General features: G+C 56.8%; 1 protein-coding gene across 6 annotated transcripts in view; it reads right to left on the reverse strand.

The window, feature by feature from the left end:
- The window catches only part of Col27a1 (collagen type XXVII alpha 1 chain), a 118312-nt gene that overhangs the window by 62787 nt on the left and 34976 nt on the right, over nt 1-20549 (reverse strand). For all 6 annotated transcript variants that reach the window (XM_013073745.3, XM_004849506.4, XM_087183323.1 and 3 more), the window contains 8 exons: nt 20417-20470; nt 12548-12592; nt 11926-11979; nt 11535-11579; nt 8806-8859; nt 7630-7674; nt 2118-2171; nt 65-109 (listed from right to left, as the gene is read on the reverse strand). In XM_013073745.3, coding sequence (XP_012929199.2) covers nt 65-109; nt 2118-2171; nt 7630-7674; nt 8806-8859; nt 11535-11579; nt 11926-11979; nt 12548-12592; nt 20417-20470 — 396 coding nt within the window. The remainder of the gene's footprint in view (nt 1-64; nt 110-2117; nt 2172-7629; nt 7675-8805; nt 8860-11534; nt 11580-11925; nt 11980-12547; nt 12593-20416; nt 20471-20549) is intronic.

Genomic DNA, 20549 nt, shown 5'->3' on the forward strand with positions numbered 1-20549 from the left:
TTGCCTTGGCTCTCTCTACCTGCCTCTCAGCCCTCCCCCCATCCCCAGGCATCTGTGTACTTACAATGAGGCCAGGGACTCCTGGGGGCCCTGGCAGGCCCAGATCGCCCTGCAAATACAGAAACCGAGGCAGTTACTCATTGTCTCCCCCCATGGCCCCCTCTGCGCCAACCACTCAGGGCACTTGGTGCAACCTTTTGGAGAACACTCCTTGCTCCTGACCACAGGCCCCAGGGCTCTCCAGCATCTGGCCTCGTGTTTGGACAAGACCCCTCGCCCCTCTGCCATCAGCTGTCCACATCTGTACAATGGGGCAGCTGGATCCCCCATCCAGCATCTTCCGATTATAGGTGTGAAGTATGGGCAGAACTTTGATGGGGCCCGACAGATGTTCAGAGCTTTCCCCGACAGATGGGAAAACAGGCTCCAGAGGCTGGGTGACAAAACAAAGGCTTGACCTACCAGTCGGACTCAGGCTCCCTCTCCCTAGCACCTGAGATGCTGGGAAAGTTCTTGCCTGAAAGTCAGGGGACAGACAGTGTGTGTGACTGTCCCTCTAACCCTCAGTCACCGAAGCTCTACCGACGGATCTTCTGTTCCACCAGAGAAGACAAGTGGAGGGGTCTGGCTCAAGTTCAGAATGCTAAGTTGTGAATAAAAATGGTTTTGGAAATTATGGTGAGCAGCCTCCATCTGCTTGGGCTGGTGCAGTCTGGGGGTGCTCAGATGGGAGGCTGTCATGAGAGCCACCAAGAGGAAGATAAGGGTCAGAAGCAGCCTTGGCTTTAAAACAAGGAAACTGAGGCTCAGCAAAGGGAAACGACACATCCAAGGTGTCAGTAATGCTGTGGCAGAGCTGGGGCCAGACATCAGGTCTCTGTTCTGCTTTGTCCCTCTCCAAGGAAACTTCCGGAAGAGTCTTGTCCAAACACGACGCAATGGCCAACCTCAGTACTGTACGGTGGAAAGGCCCTAATCTCCCCACTGTGGCTTCACTGATGCTTTTTTCTCTGCCTAGTGCGTTCCTCACTTCTTTCTTCATCCCAGGTCCAATGCCACCGTCCCCGGGGTTCTTCCCTGCTCCCCTTCCTGCTTTCATACCACCCAGCATACTGGCTCTTGTGCAATGGATGGGGGAGGTGGCCGTGCCATTTTCCCCGTTACACCTGGTGCTTTCTAACACCTCCATCCACTGGAGACTTGTGGCAGGCTGAACACCTTCCTGCCCTCGTCCTATTCCTATTCCCTGGAGGGGACATTCCAATCCCTCAATTTTCAGAGAAGGAAACTGAGTTTCAGAGGTGAATCTGACAGGATTCAAAACCAGGTGTGTCCAGCTCTGAGGTCAAAGTTTGGACCCTAGGGAGCCTGGCTGGGTCAGGGTTGGAGGAAATTTGCAGAATTCAATCAATACATAATCGGACACCGACTATGCGTGCAGCAGCCACCTCTGCAGAGGACACAGCTGGACACAAGCTGCTCAGGCAGGAAGCCCCAAAAGCGAAGGGGGACCGTGGCAAACATCCCAGAATGCTTTGGGTGTGTTCTGTACCCACCCCCACCCCCACCCCAGGCCAAGAATGACTGTTTTCTTCCCCAGGGCCTGGAGCCCGGGCCGAAAGGGAATGCAAACTCAGCTCCCCAGGGCAGGCTGACCTGGCTTCTCAGCAGGACAGAGCCCAGGCCTGGGATTACTTACAAACTCTATAAACAGGGCTGCAGTGGAGATTCCTTTGGCGTTCGACTCTTGCCCGCACAGGGCCTGCAGACTGTCTGCTTTCCCATAAATATTGCTGATGCTTTGTAATACGGTGCAGCCAAAGCCTCTCCAATGGACAGTGACCCACGGATATTCCCAATCCCCAGGGGTGTGGTACAGCCTGGGGCTTGGGTCCAGGGGCTCAGTGACCTGGGGACTCTCCTGGGACAGAGGTGGGGTGGGGTGTCATAGTAGATGTGCCTGACGTTCAGAGAAGGCAGGTAATTTGGAGGGGACTCAGCTAGTAGGTCACAGACTGGGATTTAACCCAGGTCTGTCTGACCCCAAAGCTTGGGCTCCTAAAATGTGCTTTGGGGTCACTCCAAATCTCTTATTCCCAAACACGTGAAGTACTTACAGGATTTCCATCAAGTCCCGGTAGGCCTCTTTCCCCAAAGTCTCCAGGGAACCCCTGTGGACAGGCAAGAGTTTAGTGTTTATAGCTTTGATCCAGACCCCAGGGGACACAAGGACAGTATCTGAGCAGTCTCACTCCGTGGATCTGGGAGACAGTGGGGTTCTGAGGCTACCCGCTGCCATCAACAACACTGCCCTCCTCAGGGACAGACCACTGTGGCCACAGCCAGGCAGCCCTCTTTCCTACTCAGTCTCTGAAAAGAAAATGAGACACAGGCCCCTTCCCTCAAATCTGGGATCTGCTCTCCATGAGTGGGAAGGACATAAATGGAGTGAGGAGGCTGGGCAGGTCTAGGCCTGGACCAGTCGCTGGCTGGCCAGAAGTTTTAAGGACATCCTTTTGCCCCATAGGCCTCAGCTTCCCCACTGGCACTTCCCAGCAAGATCTTCTGTGATTCCCATGTGCCCTCCAAACACCACCCTGTGGCATCACGATCTCTATTTTACAACTACATTGAGGTTGTGAAAGGGAAAGTGGCAAGGTCATAGAAGGTCACACAAGATCGCTCTGTAGTGAGAAGCAGGGAGGCCTGCACAGGTGAGCCCTGGCAGCTCGGCAGCTCTCAGCCCTCCCGGGCCCCACTGTGGGGCCACTCCACACTCTCTGGGAAGCCAGACAGCTGGAAAAACATCGGCTGCACAGACACCTCCAGGAGCTAGGGCAGCTCCATTCCTACTTCAAAGGGAAAATGAGAGTCCTCCAGTTTGGAGCTGGGGAGACCTCTTCTCCCCTCTCCTTCCATTCAAATCATTATTTTTTCAGGGAAATTTAATAAAAAAAAGAAGCACATGTTTCTGTGACCAAGAGGATGCCACACAGTCCAGACCATACAGACCCCTCTGAAGGACATTTGTTTTTGGTTTCAACGCTACTGAAGAGCAGAGTATGTAGAGTCAACCCAAAGATTAACCCTCAAAGCCAAAACCAAAACCAGCCACAGAACTCTATGGGCTGCCCTGCCCAAGCCCCTCCCGGCCAGGATGCCTTCTTGGGTCAGAGGGCAGGGATTAAGGTTCACTGCCAGACCATACGGCTTCGTTCAGATGCCAGGCGATGCGGACACAGTGATAGGATTTGGACCAAGGTGGTCACTCTGCATGCAAAACTTCACTTGTATTTGACAGTCACCTTGAAGAAAAGAAAGGGCACTGGTCCCATTTAACAGGTGGGAAAATTGAGGGTCAGAGAGGAAATGTCACTTGGCCAAGGTCATAAAACAAGTTGGTGGCAGATCTGAGCCTGGGTCCCACCCCTATGGATGATTATGTGCCCAAGTGCTGTGTGCAGGAAAAGCCTAGCGCACGGGAGCTGCTGGGCTGTTGTTTCCAATTGGCAGCAGAGGATGGCAGAGATGTGTGCATGTGTGAATGTGTGTGCGCACACATGCACAGGTGTGCAGGCTGTCTGCATGTGACTCCACTCAAGCTTCCTCTTCCCATATCCTAAGAGTCTCTACCAGCAAATTCCAGCCTTGCCCCGATCCAACTTTCTCTGTCACACTCTAGGGGACAGGGACATCATTCAAATGAACTATGTCAAGTCCCAGTCTGGATGTGAGCAGCCTCTAGCTGGCTCCTGTGGGCCAGAGCCTCACTGTACCCTCTGACTTGTACAGGCTGGGGAGAAGGGAGGCTCTTCCCCTAGGCAGGGGATGCCACACAGCCTGGGCAAGACGAAGACCTTCACAGATGCACCTGAGCCCTCCTGGCTGCATGGCCCAGGGTATTCCCACTAGCAGCACCAAGCAGGGCTCAGACACCTGGCTTTGCATTTGGAGGTGGCTCCAGGCTGCCTCCACATCCCCTCTGACCCAGCTGCCAGGCCAGCCTCCCCATGCCAGCCCTGGCTCTACCACCCAGGGGCCTCTCACAGCCTCAGTTTTGTCTTCTGTACCAAGGGAAATATTATGAGGATAAGACTCACAGCCCATCACAGAAGCCAGAGATAGGAAGCTAAGGAGCGGAAGCAGGAGACAGACTCATCAGACTAGCAAGTCCGTATCCCAGAGGGAGAAGCTTCTGCAGACAGATGCAGCCTGGGGACAGCCATGAGTGGTGACCACAGTGTGACCTCTCAGCAGACCCAGGAGATGGCTTCTACTATTGGCCCCATTGCAGAGATGACTAAACTGAGATCTGGGGAGGTTAAGGAACTTATCCAAAGTCCCACAGCTGTGCAATGGCTGAGCTGGGATTTCAACCCAGGCAGTCTAACCCCAGAGCTGTTCTCTTAGCTAGGAGGACGTGACAGGATAAATGGGACAGACTACAGAGAGGCTCGACACAGCCCTGGACTGAGCACAGAAGGACAGGTATGAGAGGTGCTGAGGGCTGGCTCTGCCTGGGCACGCAGGGTGGTCTCAGTGTCCGCCCTGTGTCTGTCCTCAGTCTCCCTACAGATAGTGCCCTCTGGGGATATAGGGCTTGCAGTTACAAAACAAGGGACAAGGACAGAGCCTTGGAGGTGTAGGAACAAATCTCTGGAGGAAACAATCACAGATGATCCAAGATGGAAGGACTCCAGAAGCTCTTCACATTCAACACCTCATTGAACCAGCAGGAAAACTGAGGCCTAGAAGGCTCCATCCTGCCACTCACTTGCCTCACTCCCCACCCCCTCATGGCACTGCCCTGGGCCCCTGATGCCTGGCCCTGCTGGGTCTGAGATCCGGCACCAAGCTGGAGAGGGGACCCCACACATCCCCTGGTTGTCCAGCTGATGCCAGGCAACCACACGGCAGTGAGCACCCCAGCCCACCGGCAGTGGAGACCTTTCTTCTCCACAGTCTCGCTCCAGGCTGCAGCAGGCAGGAGCTCGGTCCCTGCAGGGCTCAGCCTCGTGCTTCCCCTCAGCCCCTCTAAGAGCTGAATGCTGAGCATTCTGAGCAGAACCAGGCCCAGAGCTGACAGAGCAAGACTGGGGATTGAGACTTCCCATTCTTTCCTGCCCACAGGACTTGGGAACAGAGGTGAGGGCAGTGAGTCTTCATCCGTGTGCACAGTGGGACATGGAAGGCTGCAGAGACTGAGGCCCATCTGGTTCTCACCCTGTCCCCAGGCGGAGGCTGCTGTCCCAACTGTCTGCACCAGAGGGGCAGGGCAGAGAGGCGTGGTGCAGCAGACTCGGAAGTCCTGCACGGGTGGGTGAGGCTCCCTGGCCTGCACCCGGCTGTCCCGCCTCATCTGGCAGGGCTCCAGCCCCTGGTCAACTCCAGCCATCAGGCCACTGTACCCCTAGTTCGGGCTGGTACGAACAGTGGGCATGTTTGGTGACCTCTAGGAGGACCCGGAAGAAAGATCTTAGAGACCTCCTGACAAGGCACCAATTCCCCAAGTCTGGAAGTTTTTGCCACATGGAACATTGTCCTTTCTACCGCAGTCAAAGAAGCCCACATTTTTTCCCAGAAGGGGTGCACACCCCCAGTTGCTGACGTGGAAAGACCCCTGGAGGCCCCTTTCCCCCTCCCCTTAGCAGTGTCACCCCAGGGCAGGAGCAGGAGGCAGGCAGAGGTCTCAGGATTCCAGGGTCATTGACAGCCCTGGGACGGCTCTGGAGACCGTATCTGTGGCCCACAGGGTCTCCGGAGCAAGAGTCATCACCTGTTTGGGCCTCAGTTTCCCCATGAGGGAAGGGGAGTCCTCTGTAACTTGGCTCCCCACAGAACCGGAAAGAGCCCTGAGCTTGTCAGGGGCCCTGTCCCCTCCTGCCCCCATGCCAGGCAGCCACATGTCCCCAGGGAGGCCCGATGTCCCTGTGCCACACAGAGTGGGGCCTGCAGCAGGACTGGCCCCCTGCTCTAGCTCTGGGGTTTGACCTTCTGGCAGTGCCTCATCCCAACTGCAGCGGGGCAGGGCGGAGAGCTGCTCTGGGCAGTGGCCAGTTGCCAGCATCCTGGCAGACTCAGTGACAGACTTGGCACAAGCCAGACCTGGAATGCACTGCAGCACCTTCCCAGCCCCCGAGAGGGACCCTGCTGGGACTGACCTGAAGCCAGGCCCCCAACAAGCCAGGCCAGGCCAGGAGAAAGCCCTTCAGCTCAGCCAAGCTGGCGACATCCTCTGCTCAGACCCCTACTTGCAAACCACTCCATATTCTTTCCAGCAGGTGTGAGGAAGGAATGGGAGCCACAGACTAAGCTTTCCTTTGGAGGCTGAAGATGTGGGCAGGCACTCAGTGAGTAGTCACTGGATGAAGGAATCTCCTGGCCTGAGGCCACTTGGCTCGAGGGGCAGACTGGGGGCCAGCACAGTCCTCTCTGACCGAGGGCCTTGCCCTGAGCCCAGAGAGGCAGGGGCTGTTCCTTGCCCACATCTAGAAGGCAGGCATCGTACCAGAGCATAGAGCAGCCGTCGGGTCACAGAGAGGTCCAAGTCTGATGGTGGGGACCCCTCTATCTGTCCCTTGAGGAGGAGGTTGGACCCTATTTTTCCTTGCATCCCCAACTAGGCCCCCAGAGGGCTCAGCTGCACCCCCTGCACAGGCAATGACAGGCCATCAACCACAGCATCACAGAGAGGCCCGCTGTAACCCGAGGGCTCTGAACCCTCTCCGGTTCCAACTTCCCCACCATCCACTATGGCAATTGGGAGGCTCAGAGCTGGGCTGATGGAGCTTCCAAGTCCAGGGAGACCCTGTGGGGCAGCAGCGAGAGCCTGAGTCATGTACAGGGGCCTTTAGGGAAGTCCTCTGCCCAAGGGACAGTCCTCGCTCTGCACCCCGGCAGCAGGACCCTGGGCACGTCACGTTGCCTCTCACAGCCTCAGTTTCTCCTTCTGAAGAATGAGAGAGCTGGAATAAATAACTTTCCTACCAGCTGAAGATTCTAGGAATTCTACTTTTACAATATGAGCACCAACTAGCGATCCTAAGGGGCTGCCTCAAACAGCCATGGAGGTCAGAGACCTCGGGGACAAAGCCTCTAAGTCAGAACCCTGACCCCACTGTTCTGTCACTGTGAAATCCTGGGCAACTTAATCTCCCTGTGTCTGGCTCTTGCTTTACAGCCCAAACTAGAGAAAAAACAATCTCCTACCATAGTGGAGAGGCAGAGAGCAAGCTGGTGCTTTGGAGGTCACTGATGAACCCCTCTTGGGCGGTGCCTGCGATGGCCAGCCCCGCCCCACTGCCTCCGGCCTGTGTGTGCACAGTGAAAGGGACAGAGCCAGGTGACAGCAAGAGGACATGGAGACCTAGGTCCCCCAGCCCAGGCAGGCACAGACACAGACACCCTGGACAGAAGCTCCAGACACAGAAGTGCACAGAGGGAGAGAGGTCCCGGGCAGGGTGGCCCTGGGAGCCCTGGCAGGCACCAGCCACTCTGCATCCTGCAGGGCAGGCCTCGAAGCCACACACACAGAGCAGAGCACAGAGAAGTGGACAGGTCCAGGCCAGGCCAGGCGTAGAGGGCGGGTTCACCCATAGAGTCTGCGTAATAGACACGGAAAATCTTTACCGGCCTACCCATCTTGCCCCTCTTGCCAGGAACGCCAGGCAGGCCCTGTAGGGGGGAAAAGGGGAGTGGTCAGCATAGGACTCCAGCAGGGGACAGCATCCAGCCCCAGAGCCCCTTCCCAGCAGGAGGGCACAGTGGGCCTGGAATACATGCGATGTAGCCAGTGGCACCAATTATGGGACCATCAGAGGGACGACCCGGGGTTGGGGGCTGCCAGACCCCAGTTGGGAAATGGCTAAGGCAAACACCCAAGCGCCCCTCCTCCTGCTTCCCTAAGATGCTCTATCCCCGGCTGAGCTCCCAAATACAGGCTCAGGCTGGGAGTGGGCCTCTACCCCCTAGGGGCTCCTCGTGGATGTCAAGGTTGGGCCAGGGCCCGCGGGAAGCTCAGGCCCTGCCCACTTCTAAGTCAGACCCACCAGCTTCCCCGAGAGCTGATGCCCAGTCTCTCTGTGGAGCTCACCCATCGCCACCTCCCGTGTTGTCACCTTGCTCCTTCCCCAGGCACAGACACCACTATCTTGTCCCTTGACACCAGGTCTTCCTGTCTCCCCTGTCCCACCCCAGGCTCATGTCACTCAAGTAAACAAACTAAGCTGGCTGACCCAGAGATGAGAAGCCGTTTTGTGCAAAGAGTGACTATTTTTGGCTCTGTGGGCCATCTGGTCTCTGTCACAGCTGCTCAGCTCTGCCACTGGAGTGGGACAGCAGCCAGGAGCCATAGTAAACAAACGAGCATGGCCACACTCAATAAAACTTTATTTACACCACACATCACTGGCCATAGTCCCCAGAACTCCGAAGTTGCGCAAGTTGCTGAAGTTGGTGAAGTTGGCCCTCGAGAGGCTCCCAGACGGCACCCCTTTCCTGACTTGGGTCCCTGAGTGCTCGTGGAACCTCACCCAGGGGTCCCCCTGCAGCCTCTCCTCACACTTGGGGCTTGGACTATGCTGACGGTTGAACTTGCCAAGCTGTCAGATGGCCCTGACTTTGTACATGCTGTTCCCTACGCCTGGAATGCACACACCCTAACTTGCCCCCTTGGCGGACTCCTGCTCCACCCAAGGGTGCCTCCTCCAGCAGGGATCCTGTGCCGTCAGGGGCTGGTGCCTAGAGGTCCTGCTTTACATCAACCAGGGTGGGTGGCAGGGTGAATAGCCTGAGAAGCATGCTTACCCGCTCTCCGTCAGACCCTGGCAGGCCGAAGAGCCCTGGGATTCCAATGTAGCCCTGGGAGAAAGCAGATAGGGGTCAGAGGCTTCTCATGGTGAGGTGTGGCCAGCCCAGCCTGTCCCACTCGCCCACTGCCATCCCCTGCCCAGGGTCCTTGTGTTTGCCCACAGCAGCGGCAGCTCCTGTGCTCCTCGATGGACGACATAGGCCTTGAGGCAAGTGTATATGCCCATGGACTGCATGGTGCTGGCTTCCACGATGTAGTCCAAAGGCACATACCCTCACGCCAGGGAAGGGCGAGGGCGCTCTCGGATGGAGGCCCACCCTGCACGGGACTCCGGACCTGCGGAAGGAAGCTTGCGTCTGGGTCAGATGCTAGCATGGCCCCAAGTCCTACCCACTCCAGGAACACTTGAGGGTGGCTGTGGCTCCTGCAGCAGCTCCTCCAAGGCCTGAGAGGTCCGGGCCATGAGGTTGACGGCCACCCCCTGCCACCTGAGCGCTAGAGTCACAGCAGCCACCCTGGCATGCAGCCACATCCTGCCAGGCATGTGTGCTGCTGCCTTAAACTCTGAAAGGACCCTGCAGCCTGGCCCTCACTCTCACATACAAGGGCACTGAGGCAACGCAGCCAGTCATAGTGGGGCTGCGAGTCCCTTTAGCCAACTCCGAGCCAGCTTAAAGGTCACTTAGGGAAAAAGCCTGGCCACATCACCACAGTATGGCCCGGGCCTAGATGCATCTGATTTCCTGCCTCCTGCCTATTCCCTTGGTGTCCTCCACCAGGGCCCCTTCCCACCCTGACGAGTGCAGCACCAAACCCTGAAAAGCTACTTCAACGCTCTCACCTCTGCCCTCACCCTGATGCCCAAGCCAGAGCAACCTCCCTTCCACCCAGAGCCTTGTGTGCACCCCAGTTAGCAGCACCTAACACATCCCCTTGTATTATATTCCTTCCGCCTGTGTTTCCTCTCCTCATTAGCCTGGGAACTTCTCAAGGTGAGCATCTAGCTCAGAGCCTGTACCACTATCTGCACTCTAGATTCGTGGAATGACCTAAGGATGACCATAGCAAAAGCTGCGGCTCACACACTGTTGACCACACACTATGTGCCAGGCCCAGCTCACAGTGCTTTGCATGCATTAAAGCATTTATTGCATCCCTGTTATACGCCTCAGGGAGTAGGAATTATTAGTCAGCACTTTGTAGAAGCGAGAACATTTAGGCCCAGAGAGGTGAAGTGACTTTCCCAGAGTCACACAGCTCCAATGTAGTAGAAATGGCATCCAAAGTCATTTCACCTGACTCCTGGGCCCAGGCTTCTAACCACTGGACTACACTGCCTCCCACAAACAAGCAACTGAGGGATGGTCACAGCCATCTGTCCCTTCCCTGGACAGCTAAGAGGTCTCTGAGTCTCAGCATCCAGCATGTTTATTATTCCTAATCCTAAAGGGTGATATTTACTGACCCTTCCAAGTAGGGTCTATGTCCCAGATTTATAGGTGAGGAAGTGGGCTCAGAGAGGCCCAGTGATCTGCCCAGGGCCTCTCAGTGGGTGAAAGGCAGGGCGGGTCTCAGAGCTGGTCACTGTGGCTCCCAAGCCCAAGCTGTGCTTTCCCTGCGTCATAAATCCCGGGCAGGTGGTGATAGAGGCTGGCGGGCAGCTTCAGTGGCCCAGGCCCAGTGGCCTGAAAGGGACCGGACTGCCTGTCCCAGACAGGTCCTCTCCGCACATGTGGCTTCAAGACGCCACCAGCATGGCACAGGTCAGGCAGTCCCAGATGTCATGAGCGTGTGCTGTCCTCCAGCAGATGGGACCGGGGCCGGGAGGAGAGCTTCCTCCCTGGGCTCAGATGGGCCTGCGGAGGCCGAAGCTCACAGGAAGGAGCACACGATCCCTCCTGCTCCCTCCGCCTGGCCAGGATGGTGGCCATTCTGCCCTCTCCCTTCTACCAGGGAATAAACAGCTCTGGCTCCAGAGTGGAGGAAACATCACACAGGACCTGCCCTGACCAAGGAAGTGGGACCTGCTCGCCAAGTATTCCCCGAGAGCAACAGCCCAGGCCTTGGGCCAGGGTCCCCATCTCAGAGCCCCCTTGGGTGTGCAGTGTGTGTGGGGGTCATCTGGGCCCCATCATGACCCTGGGCTTCTTATAGACAGCAGAGAGGACTCCACCAGATCAGCTCATAGTCTTCCTACTCCATTTAACCTCCTTCAATGCAGACAGGACCTTCTCTGCCTCCCCCAGCCTGTGTGGAGCTCTCACCCAGCACCCCTGCCCAGAAGTACTGGCTGTCAACTTCCTGGCAATCCCCCTAACCATGCAAGAGGTGGGAAAAAACAGGACTCCTGGTGTACAGACAGGCAAACTGAGGCCGGAGGAGAATCGGGACTCCAATTCCCACCACCAAGGGGGGATCCCCCAGCCCTGAATCAAGGAGAGAAGTCTCTGAGGGTTCTATGACAGACACTGCAGATGGCCTCAGCTTTGGCTGCCTGATTGTTGGCAGCTGGGCATGGCCAAATCCCAGTGGAGCCTGGACCACCTAGACTGCCTGACCATAGGTCCTCACCCAGCTGCCTCCTGTTCCAGCTCTAGTGAGGCACAGGTGAGAAGGCCTCGACTCCAGCCCCCTTATAGCCTTGAACTCTTATCATGCCCACTGTGGGGACAGGCAATGCCCACCCAGAGCTCCATCTGAGTTGCACTGGCCAAGGACCACTTACCCGGCTGCCTTTAGGGCCAGGGTCTCCTATGGGTCCAGGTAACCCCTGAAACACAAAAGACAGAGGGGCAAGGACATATGGAGACTTCCTTCCCAATGCCAACACCACAGGCAAATTCTACTCCAGCCTCAGCTGCCCCTCTGGGGTGAGTTACCCTAGAGGTCTTCACCCAGGGCCCCCACAGCCTTAGGGATGGGAGGACCCTCTGGGGCCCCTCCCTGGAACCCAAATTCCTCTGGCTGAGGACCCAGCCCAGCTGCTTGCAAAATGGGGCTTTGTTGCCTTGGGGCAGCCACCTGGCAGCCCGTCCTTAGCCTGCAGCCCCCCTCTGCCTGGGGCACCCACGGCCATCTTTGCCGCAGCCAGAGCTTCCAGAAGCCATATACTGCACCTGCCTGCCAGGGTAACCTTTGGCCCCTGGGCTGCCCTCGGGTCCCGGCTGCCCCTGCAAAGGAACAGAGAGAACTGTGAGTGCAGGAAAGGAGGGGAGGGGAGGGGAGGGGAGGGGAGGAAAGCTAGTACCCAGCTCAGGGTCTGGGGTGGTGGGGGCTGGGGGTAGACAAAGGACAAGGAGAAGGGCAGGAATATGGGGGAGGCGCAGCCACCCCTCTTCAAAACTGGTCAGACTTGCTCTGAGGAACAACCCCTCTGCTTGCAGCCAGAATCAGAGAGCTCCAGGGCGGGGGCTAGCTGGCTCTGGGCTCTGGCAGGGCTGCTGTTGACTCTTGGGCCAGTGCGGCCAAATTCCTGCAAACTCCATGCGTGCAGCATGGATAATGTCCCCTAATGTTGCGGGGAACAGGCCAGCTATTCATGGCTCCAATTGGAGTAGGGTGGGTCCTGCCAGCTCCAGGCTAGCGTGGCTGGGGAAGCAGTAGGGAGAGCTGAAGAGGGAGTCCCCTGAGAGCTGGGAGGCAGAGGCAGAAGCACCTGGCCTGGGGCTTTTTGAAGAGCAGGTCCAGGGAGGCGGCAGCGGTGGGAGGAAGGGAGTGCAGAGCAAGCCAGGGCCTCACCTGTTCTCCGGGGTGCCCTGCCGGTCCAGGATAGCCCTTGTAGCCCTGTGGGGTGTGGCGGGGGGGAGAGCTTATGTCAGGCAGGGAAGACACACCCAGGCCTGTGATGGCAGGCCTGGCTCCCTGTCTGCGTGTGCAGCTATTACATCAGGCATGCGGGATGTGCTCAGAGAACACTCCCCAAGAAGATGCAGCAACCGGGCCAGGTTAGAGGATGCCCGTGCTTCCTGTCTGCTCCAGATGTGTGCATCTGGGGTGTCTGTGAGCTGAACAGGACAGAGCAGCTATGGCCCAGGGATGCTGCATCCCTGCAGCTCCTTTGGGATCCAGGGAGGGGGGATCTGTCAATAGATGGTAGTTGGAGGAGGACCCCAGGTGGGACCCGCTTGGCCACCATGTTCGGGTGAGGCGGGGACTCCCTGTCCTGTTGGGACTGTCCTTCTCCTGAGCCCCAATCAGAAAAGATGTCACACACACACTGGCCAGAGACAAACCAGAATTGCTGCCTGCCTCCCTCCCTCCCACTGTCCCTACACCTGCTGCAAGGATGAAGCAGACACCCTGATGCATGATGGAGAAGGACTCGGGCCACACCCCAGGACCAACTTTGACCCTCTGACTCCATGGCCCAGCTATTAGGTGGGGTGTCTAGGGCAAGAGAATAGAGCCAGGTGTGTACTTCCAGGTGGCCCCAGGACAAGCACCTGAGCCACTTCACAGGAATTAGGAGGTGTGTGGTGGACACCCCAGGCTCCATGGCCACCAGCTTGGGGCTGCAGTGAAAACAAGACAGATGAAGGGCTTCCGCTGGAAGCACTGGGCTGGGTTTAGGCACAATCCCTGACTTGCTGTGCAGCTCTGGGTGCGCCGCTGCCCTTCTCTGGGCCACAGATGGGGGCCTTAGAACTCTGAGTCCTCCTCACTTCTGATTGGAACCAAGAGTTTTAAGAACCCCAGAGTCTAAAACATGCACAGCAGACTCAAGACACACTCCAAAACTAGAATACATATGGGAATGCACACCCAACATGACACATACACCCCACACACACAGGTACCCCTGAAGACCCCGCTCGGGGCATGGCTGCTGAGTGGGGACCACACGGGGAGTATGTGACCTCACCCAGCCTTACAAAGTCACTCGGGGTTGGGGTGGGGCATGGTGGGGGGCATCTCCATTTCAAAGGGAAGAGTCTAGGGCTGAGAGCCTCATGAAGGATGCTCCTCTCCCAGACGTCCCCAGGCATGCACAGCTACACACTCACACACACTCACACACACACATACACACCCCTCCCCAACTCCCAGGAGGTGGCACTGTTGATTACAAACAGCAGACTTGTCTGATCCAAGAGAGCCAGGACTTTACAAGCATTCCTTTTGCACCTCCTCACAGGCCACAAATGCATCTCCCATCCAGTTGCCTGAGGAGCGTGAGGCGTGGGGCCAGAACTCTTTCCCCCATAGGCAAATAGGCCACCAGGCTCAGCCAGTGAGTGGATCAGATCTCTGCTTCAGACAGGTTTGCACTCCGGTGCTTTCTGCCTATTGGCTGGCTGTATGCTCTGGAACCGCCTCTTTACCTCCTTCATGGTAAAATGGGGATATGAGGGTTATAGGGACTGTCCGGGCTGTGCTTATGGCACTTAGTAACAGTGTCTGGCACTGAATTCAAGACCCTGCAAAAAGCAGCTGCTGTCGCCGCCGCCATGGTCTTCCTTTTTCTTTCATTCAACATTTGATGAGTTCGCACATGCTAGCACTGTTTTAGACCAGGTAGAACAAGACAGGCAGCACCCTTTGCCTTAATGGGGTTTGCATTCTTATTAAGGAACTATAAAAACAAAGTAAGTATAAAAGATAACGTCAGGTGGGGCAGGTGAAGGAGGAGGCGTTGTGTAAGGGGCCTAGAGTTTCAGTTTTGCAAGATGAAGAACTCTGGAGACCAGTTGCACAACATTGAATGTACTTAACACTTCTAAACTACACTGAAAATGGTGAAGATGTTATGTATATTTTTGCCATCATAAAATAAAACTAAGATAAAAGACCTAACATCTTTTAGTGACCAAAGCTATGAAGCAAAAGTTAGGGGACTGTGGCTGTGTTGGGAAGGAGGGGTGGTGACTGCACGTTAGGTGGACAGGAAAGACTGCCCTGAGGACATGAGTGAGGTAACAGAGGGGACCCAGGGCTCATTCTCTTGGGAAAGCCATTCTGGGTAGAGGAAACAGCAAGTGCAAAGACCCTGAGGCTGGAATGTTCTCAGAGGGCTCAAGGAAGCACACAGAGGCCTAAGCGCCAAAGCAGGACAAGTGAGTGTGGTCAGAGAGGCAGGAGACCACAGCACACATGATGGGAGGCCCAGGAGGGCTCTGGGCAGGGACACAGCATGACATGGTGCACTGGTCATCACTAGTGTTATTTTCCACCCTCTCTGGAGGACGTGTTGAGCCAAGCTGTGCACTCTTGGCCATGGTACTTGGCCTGGCCATGTCTGCCGTCTTCCCTGCCTCAAGGATGCTGCGAAGAGCCCATGGGCTAACAGAGGCAAGCACTCCAAGAGAACCAGAAAAGGTGGGCCCAACAGCCCCAGCCCTGACCAGCTCCTCTGCAGCTACCAGGCAACCCATCCTGCCAAAAGCCAACTCTTTAGCGTCTCCTCCCCGAAAGGAACCAGAGGCATCTGCCGTGAAGTTCTGAGGGACAGTCAAGTGAGCCCTCAGCTCTGGGATCAGGGTGTGCTTACAAGACACAAGTGACCTCGGGGGAATGCACAATGGCTGTGGCAAAACTGTACACAGTCAGCTCACCAACTGCTCCCATTGCCTCTCAGAGGCAGGAATTACCAGGCACATTTACTGGTCGAGGAAACCAAGGCTCAGAGATGGAAAGAGACTGCTGAAGCCACACAGCACCAGGATTATGGCTCAGTCCCTGTAACCTTCAGCACCAAATCACTGAGGGCCAAGCCCTGCCTGAGTGAGCTGAAGGGCCACCCAGGGAAAGATTAGAGATGCAACTACCAGGGTCAGAAGCTTTCCGATCACATCAATATTCACGAGGCAGAGATCAGTCTCAAAGCCCTGCAGTATCTGAGCTGAAGTGAACTAACACATCATTTTGATAGCTTCCTTGTTCACCAAAGAAACAAAGGAACAGAGGCTTGGAGAGGGAGTGGTAACCCCAAGGTTACTTAGGAAGTTATGGCTGGGCCTAGGCTGGTCCCCAGGATGCTCGACCCCTGGGTGGGCTTTGTCAGAAGTCCATAGTTCAAGGGCCCTGAACGTGGTCAGGAAGCCTGCATTTTTCCTGGTTGCCAGGGGGCAGCACAGACTGGGTGCAGGGGAGGTGAGAGGGGGCAGTGTGGAGGTGCTGTGTTCCCGGAAGCTCCCAGCAGTGTTTACCGAGCTGGGCCAGCAAACAGCTTTAAATGACAGGCCCCAGGCTCACAGGAGGCCACACCATCATCTTCTCCAGGGCCCCAGCAATTATGGGGCAGCACTGACTGCAAGGTAGACCCAGGGGCAGTGATTTCCCAGTGGTGATAGGTGCCTGGTGGGCACAAGGGGGTAGGGAGTGTTGCAGGGGAGTTCCGGGGTCCACGGATTCTGCACGGGACTGCTGGCTGCCCAGCCAGCGGGTCTCCGCAGGACCATGTTTATAATACAGCTCGGTCTCTATTTTGGTTTGGGAGCCAGATTAATCATTGCTTACAATGCACAGGGAGAGACCAGACATCACCTCACTGTTGCTGTAGACAGGCTCCCCGGCTGGCGGGGATGCTATTTGGGCTTTGAGCAAGGAGGGAGGGGGTCCCGTCCTCGCCTGAGGGTCCGGACACCAACGTGTGCTCGGAGCTCAGCTAGTCACCCAGGCTGCAGCTCATCTGGTTCAAGGCCTCAACTTCCCTCCGGCAACATGAAACTTGCCAGCCTTGCTTAACGCCCAGGAGGTTTCCCACCAAACTCACCTACCACCCTGGCTGCCCACCGCCACCCTGAGCAGTCAGCACAGAAGGGAGTCAAAGAGGAAGAAATACGCCAGCGGAGTGACTGGTTCCACGCATCCCTGCATCTCTCTGGGGCTCAGTTTTCCGAACTGGCCTCTCAAAGTATCCCATTCACTTGGAAGCTGCAGGATTGTGAAATCTGTGGCTAGTCTAGAAGAACAGTCTGTCAAGGCACAGCCAGTGTCTGCTTGGCAGCAACTTGAGACAGGGCAGGAAGGTGTAACTTATGTGTGCGTGGCTTATTCATTCATGCAGTCATTCATTCATTCAGCAAACATCTGCTGGGCCTCAACAACAACAGAAACTCTGTGGTCTAGACTAGGGATAACTGAGATATCCCCTGGCCCCCACCTTCTAGAAACAGGTGCAGGCATTAAGCACATATAAGTGGAGCGAAGGAAGGGAAGAACCCAAAGCTGGGAGGGGCAGATGCACCCAGGGAGGCAGCACTGTAAACTGAGGCTGGGAGGGAGCAGGGGCAGGACAGGAAAGATGGATGGGAGAGGAGCCACTGAAGCCCAGAGCTGCTCAGCAGCAGGGGAGCCTGGAGGAAGTTCTCTCTGGGGGCTCTGCCACCCTCAGGAAGCACTGGAGGTCCAAAGAAAGCCAGGGATCCTCTCAGGTAGCCACACATACCCCCAACACTCCCAGGTGAGCCCCTCTGCCCTCCTATCTTATCCTAGATTCCCATGGACAATGGCCAGCTCAGGCAGCACAGGAGGCCTAGTGAGACCCAGGGGGAGTGGGAGAAGTCAGGCTGGAAAGAAGGGTGCACGGGCCTCAACTTTAGTACCAATCTCACTCCGCTAGTCATGTCTACCTGGGGCAATGGATTAAGACTCTGAGGCCATCTGGGGGTTTGGCATGAAAGATCCATTGGTGATGTCTGCCAGGGCAGGGCAGGAGGGGTGGGAGGCCAAGCCCCGAGTGGGGAGACAGAGATAAGCATGCGGGCTTCTGTCTTCCAGTACTCTCTCCAGTAGGAGGAATGGTGAGTCATGCACCAGGTAGAAAGTTCCAAGGAGGCTAAGATGGGTCAACATCTCATTTGACCCTCATCCTCCTCATGGGGCAAGTGAGGCTCAGGGAGTGGAGCCACAGACAGACAGAGCTGGGACCCCATGTGGGTCCATCTGAGCCAGACTTTCTCCCGTGAGAGATTCTTGTTCACTTGATGGGTCCTCTCTTCGCTGAGAAGCTGTTTCGATCAGCCTCGTGGTGAGAAGAAGGGAATAAGGGTCGGAAGACCTGGGTTCAAATCCCAGGCCTGCTACTTGGTGTCTCAAAGGGGTATTTCTGTTAAGCCAATGGCTCTGCCTCTTGGCTGCATGAGTCACTTGGTGGCTTCTACAGCTACTGATACTTGTGTCCCCTCCCAGCCCAGAATCCCCACCCAGCTCCCCGGCCGGCCCTAATTCTCTGCAGGGTTGGGAACTGCCACTGCAGAGTGATCCCTTTGAGTTCCTCAATGACCACACTGGTCACTTAACCCCAGAGCCAAAACGGAACCCGCAGCAGAGACATTTGCTGACTGGATGAACGAATGAAGAAGTGAATGAATGAGACCTCAGTCTGTACAGCTATAAAATGGGCACAATGCTGCCTAACTCTTGGAGGCTGCGGTGAGGAAACACTGTGAGGAGGGACAGCCACCCTTTCCATCCCCTCTAAATGCCTCTCTATTTACCACCAGAACACCCAGCCTGAGCGGCCTTCCTCCTACCCACTTCCTCCATAGCCATTTCCAGCTCCCAACACACCTCCATTTTTACCAATTTTCTTTTCACTGACCACCTCTCCTCACAAGGGTGCAGGGTCTGTACAGTGAGAGTCTCTGGCTATGTGAGGGGCTCCGAGCCTGGCACACAGTAGCCATTCAATATGTTGTCCTTGAATCAGGGAATGAATGGGTTACTGGTGTCACCTGCAGTCCCATCAGAGCTTCCTGCCCTGGACAGCAACGAGGAAATGGACCCACCTCTCACTCCCCTGTGTCCCTTCTCCCCAGGGCTCCCACAGAGACGATGCAGAAAAGCCACGCTGGAGCGTCAAGACCAAGTGGCCGCTGTCATCACCAGACATGTGTGGGAAGAGAGGCTGCTCAGAAGTGGCATCCAGACCACCGGCCCTCCTCCCTGACCCTATTACTGGTTCTGCCCACTGCCCGCATGAGTGACACCAGCCTGTCATAGAACTGAACTTCTGCATGCTTACCTGGGCCATGGCTGGAGGGAAGCCCAGAGCAAGTGGCTTTGCCAAAGGCCTTCCCACCTGCACAGAGGTGGATGCTTTTCCCTGCTTAGGGAGCTGGCTCCTCTGGACTAGGGGCTGCCGGCCTCTCCAGACTCGGCAGGAACTGCTCCAAGTCTGTTTCTCCATCTCCCGCCTCCCCTGCAAGACTCCTGCCCCACACAGAGCACGGCCACTCAATGAGCAGAGGCTGGAATGCCACTCAATAAGTGAGGCTTCAGCTCATACCTCACACCTCATCCGTCAGAAAGTCCTGGAGCCCAGAGGGGAAGGGTGGGGAGAGGGGACGCATCTGAGCCAGGGGACACCATGCTTCCGGGCTCGCAGACAGCCACGCCTCCTGTCTGGGCTGGCCTGAGACCCAAAGCGTGGCCTGCTTTGGCCATGGAAAGTGGGAAAGAGGATGGGGGTGTGTGGGCCTCCAAGTCCCGTTGTGCCATGGGAGCCTGGAGGCAAGGGCAAGATGGGGCCAGGAGAAATCACAGGTGTCCATGAGAACAGACAGCCTGGAGAGAGCAGGTGAGCCACAGCTGGGAGCCAGGGCGGAAGCTCAGGGCTGGCCCAGGCTCGTGTCTACCCGACGGCTCAGCCACGGTGAGGGCTTCCTGAACCCAGGCCTACATGCCTCTCCTGTTTCCTGAATACTTGTTCTGCGCAGCCCCATGCTGGGCTCAGCAGAGACAGGGATGGACCTGTGTGCATGCCTGGGCTGGCCAGAGAGACCCAGGGCTGACAGCAGCCGAGCTGAAGTGGGCCAAGAGTCCCTGAGTAGGTGGAGCTGACAGCCCGGAGGCTAGGTGTTCCCGGGGCTTCCCGGAGGAGGCCCAACTAGAACAGAGGCTTGAAGGATGGGAGATGCTGCTGCGGAAGCCAGAGGAAGGAGCGAGAGGCCCCATCCAGGGAAGTGGCAGACCTTCCCCTGACTGGGGCATTTAGGGGAGGGACCCCTGAGCAGAGCTGAAAGGGGAGGGGCCTGGGTAGCACAGTGAGTAACAGGAATGCACAGAGAAGTCATGGCTTTGTCCAACTCCCCTTCCCCTCCAGCAGAGCAGCTGGGATGGATATCAGGCTCAGAGGGGACTGGTGTGCCCAAGGTCACCCAGCCAAGGACTGATCGAGAGTCCCCTCCCTCGGGCCCTCTGGGCCTGGCTCCTGGGTCACACAGCCCCAGGCCGTGAGGGGTCCAAGAGGGGCTCATCCTTTCCACATCAAGTAGGAGGGATGCTCGGGACCAGGGTTGCTCAGCCAGCGGGCAGTGGAGCCAGGTCAGCCTGGCCCTGCTGGCCCTCTGGACCGAGCTCATCACTGCCAGTACCCTAGCGTGGCCCAGGAGTGGCCGAGGCCTGGGCGGAAGTACAGCAAACTAGGCACCTTCTCATCACATCTCATTAACCAGTGAGGACCAATGCCGGACCAAGTGTCCCCTGCCCCAGCAGTTGAGACTCCCCAAAATCTCCCACATCTCCCACCAATGCTCCACCAATGCTGGTACCCAGGGGAGCTGGGCTGCAGCCAGGGAGAGCAGGTGGCCCACAGTGCTCTTACCCCCAGACCCATTATGCTGGCGAGCCCAGAGAACAGGGACAGGCATCAGAACCAAAGCGTACCTTTCGTCCCGGAGGTCCTGGATTCCCAGAGAGCCCAGGCAGGCCCGTGTCACCCTGCAAGACACCGACAAGGTGGCTGAGGTGGAGGTAGGAGCGAAGATACTCGTTAGATCCTAAGTGCAGCTGCAGATGG

This window comes from Heterocephalus glaber, unplaced genomic scaffold (assembly GCF_053883595.1).
Source record: "Heterocephalus glaber isolate CG9 unplaced genomic scaffold, H.glaber_assembly_v1.0 deba00001479, whole genome shotgun sequence".
Lineage (NCBI taxonomy): Eukaryota > Metazoa > Chordata > Mammalia > Rodentia > Bathyergidae > Heterocephalus > Heterocephalus glaber.